This window comes from Malania oleifera, chromosome 4 (genome assembly GCF_029873635.1).
Source record: "Malania oleifera isolate guangnan ecotype guangnan chromosome 4, ASM2987363v1, whole genome shotgun sequence".
In the NCBI taxonomy this organism is placed as follows: Eukaryota; Viridiplantae; Streptophyta; class Magnoliopsida; order Santalales; family Ximeniaceae; genus Malania; species Malania oleifera.
Window position 1 is genome coordinate 74,324,621 of NC_080420.1, and position 13,319 is coordinate 74,337,939.

Here is a 13,319-nt window from a genome sequence, read left to right on the forward strand (position 1 = left end):
CCGTGACACCCCGTATTGGTTGGTATCATAAGATGTAGGCAATATGTGATTCTATCATTGAAACAAAATGAACCATATGATACATATCCATTGTGCATTTTAAGAAAATGAAAACCTTTACAGACTTTATTCATTGGATTTTGATATCTTTCAATGGCCGGCTTGTCCTTGATTTGTTCCCCAATATAAGATAATGCAAATTCCACAAGGGGCAAAATCAATGTTAAAGAAAGGCATTGGTCTCCATGAGAAACAAATATATCAAAACATGAGGGAGTACATAATCTACAGAAAGACTGGAATTTTATTATTAAGGAAAAAAAATCTCCTAAAACAATTGGAGAAGTACAACAAAGCTTACTCCAAGTGTAATGCTTAAAATAATGCAAGCTGGGTATTATTAGACAGTAGGGTACTGCTGGGTCTGATGATTTTGAATATCGTTGTGGCGGCGTGCCTCTCAGCCTACCCCATAGCAAGAGTAATTGAGGAGAAAACACAAACAAAGGGATTCGAGAAAAAAAAAAAAAAAAGGACAAGAAAAAGGAAAAGGAGAACGAACGCAAATTCAAGTGCTATGAACGTATTCGAACTCGTCCTCTTTGAGATGGGCAAAGAACTTCACAGGGCCACGACCTTCAATCTCGGTGACGAACTCAACCTTGAAAGGAAGATTGGCTGAAATGCGCTTTCCCTTCCAAAGGCCAACGTATTGCTTGACTTTGCCTTCCATGCCAGCGAGATCGACCTCGGGGACTCTGGGAACGTGGAAAACCTTCAGAGGGACCTTAACCCTAACCCGCGCTCCGACCTTCCCCACCCCAGCCGTCGCGGTGCTCAAATCCTCGTCTTCCACCGATACGGACGCTGAAATCGACGCCGAGTCATCCACGGATGTTGCGGAATCAGACCTCAACGCGGCTTCGCACTGTATCGTCCTTCTTCTGCGGCGGCCAGCCACGGTATTCGACTTGCGAGCGGCAGCGGTGGGGATGGTGGTTCTTCCATCGGCGAGAGAAAACGCGGACAAAGCAGCAGGTTTCAGCGGGAGGACACCGACGACGTCGTTTCGGCCGTTTAATGGTGAAGTGGACGAACAGACCAATGGCCTGGGCGGGCCGAGTGCCAAAGCAAGAGGCGATGAAGTCATTTCTTCTCTCTCTCTCTCTCTCGGTTCCGTGCATTCCACACGGCAACAAGAGTCGAGCAAACACCATATGTTTCTAAGAGATTTTCTGGCGTACGAGCGCTCCTACCAGAGACAGGCCGCTGCTCCTCCCGGATTGGGACACGTAATCGGAAGACGAGAGTGAAAGTGAGGGGGGAGTGGATGAGGAATGAGAGGTGGAGGAAGCTGTTAGTAAATCCGCGTGGATAACAACGGAGCGCCTTTTCACTACACTGTTGCTTCGGAGCCTCGGGCTGGGCTTCGGGTGGGAACTTTGAACGGGCCCACCCACTCAGCCCTAAACTCATAAGAGTTTTTTTTCTGATTTCAATTTTATTTTCATTAAAATTATTTCACAAAATGAAACTCTATTTTCAAAATTGATATGCCCAAAAAAATTTATTAGATAGTCTAATGTTTTTTAAATAAAAGACACTGACCATCCAAAAGACGTTACGCCTAAGCAGTATTTTACTATAAAATTTTATAAGGAAGTAGTTTGTATATTTGAATTCTTGATGCATGTTTTGCGCCGACTTTACTATCATGTTTTTCTACGTATGCAAGATTTATTCCAATTCAATAAAAAAAATGAGTTTTTATTTTTCAATTGGGGGGTGATTGTCGAATTGACCCTAATGAGTTGCATGCTATTATATGCTAAGAAAAGAGTCATATTTGTATATCTTACCAAACTGATGGTCTTCAGAAGGGCATGTTTGATGAGTTTGGTCTCTCTGTCTCTTAGGTACATCTTATAACTTTCAGTACGCTCATAAATATTGCATGCTAACATAATATCTATAGAACTTTTTAACGGCGTTTAGTAGTTGAAAACAATATACATTTTTTAAAAGACAAAAACCGTAGTTTTTTTAAACACTCTCTTGTATCATAGTGATTTAGTTAGATTCTCTAAATTGTAAATGACTAGATACGACATGACATACTCATTTCTACGTTCAAAATGAATATTACGTTTAACAGTAATGCAAATTAAAGTAAAATTTGCACATTCATAATTTCACAATGTGAAACAGCATTTGGTTAGGTTGGATTAAAGGACATTTGTTCTTCAATTTACTTGTTTTTAACTCGAAAATTAAAAAAAAAAATTTCTTAGTGCATACGTACTTACGACTATGAAAAATTAGTTGTACAAACTTATGAACTCAAACCAAACAACCACCCCCAACCACAAAGAAACTTGACTGAGCAAAACACAATTTAAAAAATAAAAAATAACCCAAATGGGCCAAACATAACAAAACAAACTATTGCTCGTAGGCACTAAGATGTGGAAAAAAGAAAAAAAAAAAAACCCAACATGCATAGTTTTTTTATTGCACCTATTGGAAACAAACAACTTTTATCGGCAAACAGTCACAATTTTTTCACAACTTTCATACACAACTTTATACATTTATACTACATCAAACTTGTATACAAATTTCGGTAGAGTCTCCTCTTAAAATCGAGTATACCCATCCATGCTTGCACTTGTTCAAAGAAAAAGACTTTCATGGGCAAATAGTCACAGTTTTTTGACAACTTTCGTGCACAAATTTATACATTTATACTATATTGAACTTATGTAAAAAATTCAGGAAAGTCTCCTCTTAAAATTGAGTATACCCATCCATGCTTGCACCTATTAAAAAAAAAACAAGTTTCATGGGAAAACAGTTATAGTTTTTCCATAACATTCATACACAACTTTATACATTCATACTATGCCAGCAGTATTTCCCAATTACATTTACATATAAGTGAACAACAAATAAATATGACCTAATTATATAGAAATAATGCAATGAGACATGAAATATAATCCATAAGAATGAAACTAATGTACAACCAATATACAAATAAGTACATATACAATAATGTTGCTGCTCAAGATCCACCTGCAGGTGGTCTCCTTTGTCGAGCAAGTTGTTGTCTATGCCCGCCCTCTCCTCGCTGGTTATCCCCATCGGGTCTCTTGCCCCATTGTCATCTTGTACCTCTACCATATTTGCCCTGAGGTATTACATCATCATCCATATGAAGCAAATGGGGAGATGAGTGATGTAATGATGTAGGGCGGGAACAAGGTGGAATGATGGTGCATCCACATCCTCAGCATCTATACTCGCGTCAAACATAAATAGCGTGGATGTGGTGGTAGGAGAGTTGTAAGTGGTACTCGAATATGGTACGCCATGTGAAGGACGAGAGGATGAAGGTACATCTCCAGGATATGGTCTACTACTAGATGGCTCAGCTATGTTGGATCTCGTCAAACAGGTATATGGTGTTGAAGGGTCAAAGACGTCCTAACTCTCTACCAATAGTGGATATTCAAAAGTCTCATTGGAACGGCTCCGTGAACCACTATCCGCATGCCAAGGAAGTACTTTGCATACTAGAACTGCTCGACCTCCAACTAGGCATCGTGTAGGGGGGAAGGTCCAGGCACATGTACCTATCGTCCAGGCTCGTGGACAATCAACAATCCATCCCTCACCAATCCTTGAACAGATGGATCCGGAGAGACCAGCTTAACCTCATACAATATGTTTGTGACGACCAACTTAATTTCCACATTTTTTTTTAATAAAATCAATATCACAAATTCCAGCTCAGCAGATCATAATCCACCTGGACCCGTGGGTACCAGGGATAAATCAGAACACGACACGGAAACCTAAGCAACAGGAAACATATAATCACAATATTGTAAATACAAAACATCCATCACATTACTACAAATACCAGAGTCACTATACCACTGTATTTCAGTACATACACATCTCAAACAAAATCTAAGGACATTTCCCCCAAAAATCCTACTGTCCCTACTAAAACTTACCCTTCAAAAAGGGCAGACAACAGCTCTAAATCAGCGGAGCTTTTCCCACTCTCCTATCTGGGGCTCTTGAAAAGTTTATAAAATTTTGGGGTGATATAATTCTCAGTAAAGGAAATAAACTAATACCAGTGTGTGACAACATGAGTATTTCGTGTTCTACATATACCATACATAATATATTCAGTAACTGTTTTGTTCAATCTAGGAAAACATATATATATATATATATATATATATATATATCAAATCATGACAGAACATATTGCATTTTCATAAACAAATCTCATCTCATATAATAATAATAACATAAAAATATTCCTAGTAGGTTAGTTGGTTGTTGTCATGTATTACCCCCACATGACTGGGTTGTGTGGCCCGAAGGTGGGACCTGACAATGGTTGGTCGACCACTGTCAAGTCAAAAGTACAGTCTGTAAGTCTGATGGGTCTGCCAGACCTGGTCCGTACACCAGGGGCGATCACACACTTCTTAAAAACCACAACGACTATCCAATCTCACACCACTCCGTATAGCAACGTTAACACAAATATCATGATCACGAAGACCATGGGCACATAGCAACGGTACCGTGCAAGTACTAGCCTAGACCAAGCCAACCAAGTTCTGATACCATATAACATATATTGAAACTGTGATACATGGATATTTCATATCATTAATTTTCATATCAATCATATCATTTTGCATATATACGTATATCATGAAAATCATCGGCCCGTACGCCGGTATTACATATTTTATCATACCTCGGCCCGTACGCCGGCAAATCATAGGACAGCCTATACGCTGGCAAATCACATCATAGCATGGCCCATACGCCGGCAAACATATCATAGCATAGCCCGTATCCTGGCGAATCACATCATAGCACAGCCCGTACGCTGGCAAATCACATCATAACACAACCCGTACGCTGGCAAATCACATCATAGCACGGCCCGTACGCCGGCAAACATATATAAAAATCTCGGCCCGTACGTTGATTTTCCCATTATAAAAATCCGTATCATAATCCCATTCCAGAAAATAGTATTTCATAACATTTTATACTCATGCCACACTAAACAGATTTTCCTCATATTTAACATACCATCATTTTAACCATATTTTCCCAAATATAAATCATATATAAATATATTCATTTCCCTGAAATCAAGTTCTATAATAATATACATACATTTTTCATAAAATACTAACTTAGTTTATCCCCTTACTTGGCTACTGAGAAAGCCCCCAAAATATTCTAGTCTAACACCCAAAGGATTTCCTAACAAATACCCTGAAAATAAAAACTTTCAATATTAAACTTCGGTATTTCCGTGTGTATATCATTTCCTATAACTATTGCAAGACCAAATTTGGCTTAAAAATCCTTACCTCAACTCAGGGATGATTTCCAACTTGCTTTCATCAACGATCCGCTCCGGCAGATTTGAAGAGAACTTCCGCAAGAGCGTCGTGGTGGCTTCAAACTGTCGATCCGGCGTAAATTTAGCCCGAAATCGAAGAAAGAGAGAGAGAGAGAGAGAGAGAGAGAGAGGAGAGTTAGGTTCATTAGTAAGTTAAAAATCCGGATATTGATATTTATAGAATAGGGAATTCGTTGACGAGCCACGTCATTCGTGGACGAATCCTTTAATAATTTTGTCGACCAAATTCAGTCCTCGTCGACGAAATTCAGTCGGCTCAAACCTCTCTCTGTATTTCCTCGTCAACGAATCCCCTGTATTTGTCGACGAATTCTCTTATACCCTCGCCTACGAATCCCCTGTATTCGTCGACGAATTCTCTGATGATTCCCTCAGTTATTCCTTTCAAAGTGCAATATCGTCAACGAACGTGAGGCATTCATCGACGAAGTCGACCTCCTTCTCCTGTTACTATTTTCCATTTTTCTTCCTCTTTATTATTTAAATCCTATTATTATTCGGGTCATTACAATGTTAGCCTACAGTATAGAAAAAAAAATTAGTTAGTACATTCACATCATAAAATTATAAAATAGAACTAGAGCATGTGTGTTGTTGTTTACTTATAAGGCTCAATATATATAGTTGTTGTTTAGTCCATAAAGCATCATGTGATGAACCTATACCATCTGAAGTATGGATCCTCTAGATGCGAAGGATCGTCCTCCATTTCTCCATTGATGATATGCTCTCTCTGCTCCTCTTATGAGTCCACATAGATCCTGTGGAAATTCTGCCAATCGGTCATGCCTCGACTGCAATCGTCAATGTGATGGAGGTCATACCCATGAAGTTGCACCCTTGACGTGGAAAAGGGGTCGAGAATGCTCTATTGATAGCCAAATTGGTGCAATACTCGGTCATAAAGATACCACTCGACAATATGAAAACAGATGAGTGGCACTTGAGCTATTCACAAATCACTCCCAACCAAAGAATCGACAAGTAAGTTCTGTATAATATCATCACTATACGACGTCTAAATAAACTGCACATAGATGAAAGAGATAAGCGGACTGTAATGCCCCGACCCTTAATATGACCCCAAAATGCTACTATACATATATAATCTGTACAAATCCTGATAACATACATATTTACCCGCCCTAAATAGGGACATACGGGTATTTCATAATGATATGATCTCTCATATATTTTGGAAAACATAAACATTCATATGGATTCTATTAGATGTACTAGAGTATCTAAATGTTCCTTACATACATTCATCCGTACATAAAACATAAATTGTATTACATTCCCAAAAAGCCAATTAGGCTGGCAACCCAGTACTCATACAAAAACTTACGCTAACTAACAGGACCCTACGCTCCACAGCCTCTCTCGACGACTAGGGCCGATTTCCTGTAACTCCTGAAAACAAAGGTTGTAAGATTGAGGTGAAACACTTCTTAATAAGGAGCAAGATATTACATCAGTGTGTGACTGTATAGTTATATTCTTGTTTAAAACCTATTACAAAGATTGCACATTCTCAATACTGTAATGTATATATATAGTACATATATAAATCCCTGATAATATAAACCCAACATCATTACAAGTGAGAGTTTTTGGGGTTAGGGCAGGGTACGGGCCCATACACTGTACGATCCCTCCACCCGGTACTCAGACCTGTGACTTTGCCTAGTAAAGCATTTAAATCATATATATGCATATTTTGAACACCGTCCAACTCGAAACTATCATAACTATACCAGTAACTCCTCGTGGCAAGGGTTGTGTGCTAAGAGAACACTGATTGAGCCCTGTACATACAGGCATCATAACATACTGCAGTCCAACTTGGCCATCACCACCCTGATCCCTTTTGACCAGTGGCCCTTCTTACTAAGCCTACTACTAGGTACCCACACTGAAGAATAATTACGTGTAGTTGCACTGTACCTCTGTTTTGGCAACGGTACCGAGCCTACATAATATAAGCTTTTTAAGGCTTCATATACTATTAAGACAAGTTGCGGTCCCAATATCATATATACAATTTCCATTAAAACATCATTAACCTGTACAATTCAAGTATTTTCACAATCTCATTCAGACATACTTTCATTCATATTGTGGTAAAAAAAAAAAAAATAGGCTCGTAACCTCTCGGTTTTACCCTTTTCTCATATTTGGCTCGGTATCTAATCGGCACCTGTTTTCTATAATTTCTAATAACCACTTGGAACCTTAGTCCCCATAGTTCATATACATGCATCTCAAATTAGTATATATTCAATTCATATCATGTCACACTTATTTGATCATATATATACATTTCATATAACTAGTTCGTAACATATCATTTCTGCTACTATTAAGAGTTTCAAGCATCTCCTACTTTAGTTTTAGTGCAAATAAAGTAGTTTAAGAAATTTGGAGATCATATGCCAAAAACCCCATTTTTTACCAAAATCGTTAAATGGTGAAAACCGTAAGAATCAACATTTTCACCCAGTAAAACTTTGCAAATAAGTAGTCAATAAGTGCATATAAACATAGGCTACATATTTTGTGGTTTCTTTTTCTAAAAATACTGATTTAAACAAATCCCCTTACCTTTTAATGTAAAAACCGAAACACAAACGGATCAGTCCAAAACAACGACCCAGGATCCTCGAAACCTAAAAATCGAAGAACAATACTTCACTATAATCACGACTACTACATATATAGCCTGAGTGTTCTGACTGTTAGTTTTGATCTGAATCTGCATAAATTATTGAAGTGTATTAGCCATCTGTACCATGCGATCATCAAAAGACTTCTTCGGTGGAGTGGGTGCATTGGATTGGAATCTTGAGGGTGAATAGTGCTAAGGAATCTGATGTGGCTGATATTGATGCCGAGGAGTAGCCTGAGGATATGTTGGCTGAGAAGGTGGTGCATAGGATTAAGGAGGTTGTTGAGAATGAGAAGAAGATTGACCAGCCTAATTATTCCTCCATGAAAAATTTATATGACTCCTCCATCCCAGATTATAAGTGTTAGAGAAAGGCTGATTTGGTGCTCTGTTAACCCAATTCGCTGATTGCATCTGATTAGACCCACTCTCTTGTAATACTGGCATAATCAGACAATCTGAGTCTTATTGTAACGACCTAAAATTTCTTCTATATTATTTTTTTTCCACATAATAATTAACATAATAACTCTGATACCATAATATACAAACAAAGTCAAAGTCCACCCAGACCCATAGGTGTCGGGGATATACCTGTCTATACATACATGTTGTCTATGCAGCGGAAACTATAATTTACACAACCATAAATATATACAATACTAGAGTTCTACTAAGTCCATAAATACGTATATAGTCATCCCCAAAAACAACCCTAATATCCTAGGGTCATAACCCTATAAATCCATCCTAAACACAAACCCATTAACTTATCCTTTAGACAAGGTTGTATAAAACAACCTTCTCTATCTCGGAGCTCGGTCCGCTCTTCTATCTGGGTTTCTTGAAATGTTTGTAATGTTGGGATGAAACACCTCTCAGTAAGGGATATAAACTAATATCAGTGTGTGGCAACGTGAGTATCATTGTAATATATATATATAGAACATGGTATACTATATCTGTTAAATAAGGAAAACATGTACATAATTCAACTGCATTTGATAAATTTGATAAAACCATTATGTAAAGATCTTAATAAATCATATACAAACTGTGACATACTAAATTTATGTATACATAAAAAGCATCTGCTATATCTGTATAATACTGAAGTCACACCTTGAATGGATAACTAGCTGATGTCATGTATTATCCCCACATGACTGGGTTGTGTAGCCCGTAGGCGAGACCTAGCAAAGGCTGGCCTACCATGCTAAGTCAAACTGATAATTCTATAAGTACAATTGGCTTGCCCAACCTGGTCCGAACTACTAGGGGGCAACTACTCCCACGCTGATTCACAATCGACTATCCAAACTCCCACACTCTATCTAAAAAGTGTGGTAGCGCTGCCTGAACTGATAACAACGGTACCATGCTCTGAATCTAAACTAAGTCATCAGAGTTCTGCTATCATATAATACATTTCTCATAATATAATTATGTTCTTAAATAACATTTTCATATTTCTAAAATAAAATTTAGCTTTTACATATTTCTGAATAAAAGTTGTTATTTCATATTTTCTAAATAAACTGATCACAGCATTTGTGCCGGCTAAATATCTCGGCATCTCCCAGCTGAATAATATGGCATCTGCGCCGACTGAAAGTTACGGCATCTACACCAACTGAATTTCATAATATACGTGAAAATACAAACATACTCATATAAACATCATATCATAATCATACAAACACAATTTCAAAACACATCACATCATAATATAATACTTTTTGCTCATACACATCGTATCATAATATAATACTTTGCTTATATACACATACTCCCCCTTTTGACATCAACAAAAAGGAGTAATACAATCATAGGCGGAGCAAGTGTATCACACAAACATAAAAAGATACAAAAACAAACACCCTAGAAAAGCTCAATCAAGCATCAGATGTTGTATCACTATCTTTAGCAACTGCTTTTCCTTTAGATTCTTTTTCTTGAGATCCTTCTTCTTCTTCTTCTCCTTTAGCAGAGCCTTCATCTGATTTTTCTTGTGAGGCTTCATCATTTTCTTCACTCTATTTATCTGAATCAGTACCACTAGCAGGTGCTGAACTAATATCCATAGGTGCTGCACTAGTGACATTTTGCTATAGTTTTTCAAGACGTTGATCCAATGAAGAGTACTTAGCATCCATATTTGAGATTTTGTCTTAAAGTGAAGTGAGGCCAGCCCTCATACCAGAACTATAACTGGAATAATGCTGATAGAAGGCAAGGAACCATGCAGGCATATTAGCTTCTTCAGGAGCTGGATTAGGTTCTTCTAGCTCCGGTTGTTCAGGCCAATTTCCTCTATACAACCATCCCTGAGTGTATTTCTTGTAACCCATCCTTTTTATAGTGGAGGAGGAAAATAGATGATAATAGGTTCATTTCACTATCTTGGAAGATGAAGTGAGGATTTGGAAGTGAGCAAAGACTAAAGAGAGTGTGCCACCATATTGAAGTCCAATTTTTGGAGATTCTATCTTCATGACCATCCACTTGAGTATGAGGCTCGCTAAATCTAGTTTCTTGCCTTTGAGTACGCACCACATGATAAAACAATCTAAGAAGGAAATGTGATCATAGGATCTTGCTCTAGGAAGAATATTGTAAGCAACAATTTTGTGAAGGATTTGAGCTTGTAAGGAGAGCTACTTATACAGTGGAGGATTCCCAAAATAAATAGGTGGATCATTCATCACAAGAGACAAAAATTTATGTGGATTAAATCCTTACTCCATTGTCCATTGTTTTTCAATGGGATTACACTCAAAATCATCACTTTTTATGCGGAGGATTTTTCCTAGAAATTGTGGAGTACGGGTGATTTTTTGGCCAAAGAGTTCAGTGGAAAAACCAATATCCTTCTTCACCAAGTTGGAATAAAAAATTTTGCCCAAATCGGGATAATATCCCTTGGCTTGGTGTTGGAAAATTTTTTCCCATCCTATGTCTTTGAATAATGCAAGAATTTCATGGAAATCGGATTCAAAGAAGGAGACATCTAGTACCTTACCGAATATTGGATTGATGGTGGAGATGTGATTCGATACAAAGATTTGGCTTAAGTGGAGACCGACCATTTTTCTACTTCATCGTTGCTATGAAGAAGATGCCTTGTCCTTGCGCCCAGTTGTCTTAGTTCTTGGCATGTTGATGAATTGGAAACTGAAAAACCCTAGGTGAGGAGGATTAGGGTTTGATGGAATGGAGTAGGAAAGAGTTCAAAGAAGTAAGATTTAGTGGAGAGATGGAGAGAAAATATTTTAGTGAGGTATTGACGAGTGGATAGGCATCTAGGATATAAAAGGATGTGTTTTTCACGTATAAGTTAGTTGAACAACCATGAGACAGTCACCTGTTTTCAAGGTGACAGGCGGCTATCGAATGAAATTCCAAATAGATAGTAACATGTCAGGCGCCTGCCTGGTATTTGGTAGCGCCTGCCATGTAGAGAACTTGTATTTTCTTTTCTTTTCTCTTTTAGTTGACTTCACGTATATGTAACATTCCCAATTCTTGTCTGACAAATACAAATCGAACTTCTGCGATTGGTTTTATAAATATATCAGCTAATTGTTCATTTGTATTGACAAATTCAAGAATTACTTCTTCCTTATGAACATTATCTCTCAAGAAGTGATGTCGTATGTCAATATGTTTTGTTATTGAGTGTGATACTGGATTTTTTGAAATATTTATAGCACTTGTGTTGTCACACTTAATTGGAATTGTTTGATATTCAAGTTTGAAATCTTTTAATTGTTGCTTCATATATAATGTTTGAGCACAACAACTCCCGGCTACTACATATTTAGCCTCAGCAGTTGATAAGGCCACAAAATTTTGTTTATTTGAAAACCAAGATACTAATGACCGTCCTAAGAAGTGGCAAGTTCCACTTGTACTTTTTATATCAATTTTACACCCTGCATAGTCTGCATCGGAATAGCTAATCATTTCAAAATTTGTGTCCTTAGGATACCATAATCCAAGGTCTATAGTTCCTATCAAGTATCTTAGTATTCTTTTAACAGCGATTTGATGAGATTCTTTGGGAGAGGATTGAAATCGTGCGTACATGCATACGCTAAACATAATGTCCGGTCTACTTGTTGTTAAATATAGCAAGCTTCCTATTATGCCTCAATAATATTTCGTATCTACAGGTTTTCCTTTTTCATCTTTGTCAAGGCTTATTGATGTACTTCCTATAGGTTTACTTCCTTCCATATCAAATTTTTTCAACATATCTTTTATATATTTAGATTGATTTATGAAGGTTCCATTTTTAGCTTGCTTAATTTGTAGTCCTAGAAAGTAGTTTAATTCTCCCACGCTCATTATAAATTCTTTTTGCATGCATTTTACGAATTCTTCACATAGGTCTTCATTTGTAGAACCAAAGTATCATCAACATACATTTGGATTATAAGCATGTCTTTGTTTCTTGACTTTAAAAATAAGGTACTGTCAATGTTTCCTCTTGAGAAATCATTATCTAGTAAGAATTTACTTAACTTGTCATACCAAGCTCTAGGAGCTTGTTTTAACCCGTACAAAGCTTTGGTTAATTTATATACATGATTAGGTTGCTTTATATCTTCAAATCCTGGCAGTTGTTCTACGTATACTTCTTCATTTATATATCCATTCAAGAAAGCACTTTTAACATCCATTTAGTATAATTTGAATTCTTTGTGAGATGCATAGGCTAATAGCATTCTTATTGCTTCCATTCTAGCAACAGGGGCAAATGTTTCATCATAGTCTATTCCTTCTTCTTTATATCCTTTTGCCACAAGTCTAGTTTTGTTTCTAATGACTATACCCTTTTCATCCTTTTTATTTCTAAATACCCTTTTAGCTTTGTTTCAAACGACTATACCTTGCTTTTTTCAAATTGATTTAATTCCTTTTACATAGCTATTATCCATGAATCATCTTGTAAAGCTTCTTCCACATTCTTGGGTTCCTCTTGTGATAGGAATGCATAGTGATTACATAGATTTTTCAAAGATGATTTTGTAGTTACTCCTTTTGATGGTTCTCCTATCATTTGTTCTTTGGGATGGTTTCTTATGTATTTAAATTCCTTTGGTAATTTAGAATTTTTGTAGGAGTATTATTTGTAGTCTCTTCTATGATTTCTTGTTTATCTTCTTTTACTTC

The 13,319-nt window shown here is 37.1% G+C and overlaps 1 protein-coding gene across 1 annotated transcript; it reads right to left on the reverse strand.

The window, feature by feature from the left end:
- Positions 1-286: 286 nt before the first annotated feature.
- Positions 287-1,342, reverse strand: LOC131152604 (ferredoxin-thioredoxin reductase subunit A2, chloroplastic-like). Its single transcript, XM_058104347.1, has one exon. It carries the CDS (start codon positions 1,148-1,150, stop codon positions 569-571), a length of 582 nt encoding a protein of 193 aa, XP_057960330.1. The 5' UTR covers positions 1,151-1,342; the 3' UTR covers positions 287-568.
- Between the last annotated feature and the right edge of the window lie 11,977 nt (positions 1,343-13,319).

What these genes read in the sequence shown, in the direction of transcription:
- LOC131152604 (XM_058104347.1), bottom strand. Translation starts at nt 1,150, where the DNA reads ATGACTTCATCGCCTCTTGCTTTGGCACTCGGCCCGCCCAGGCCATTG.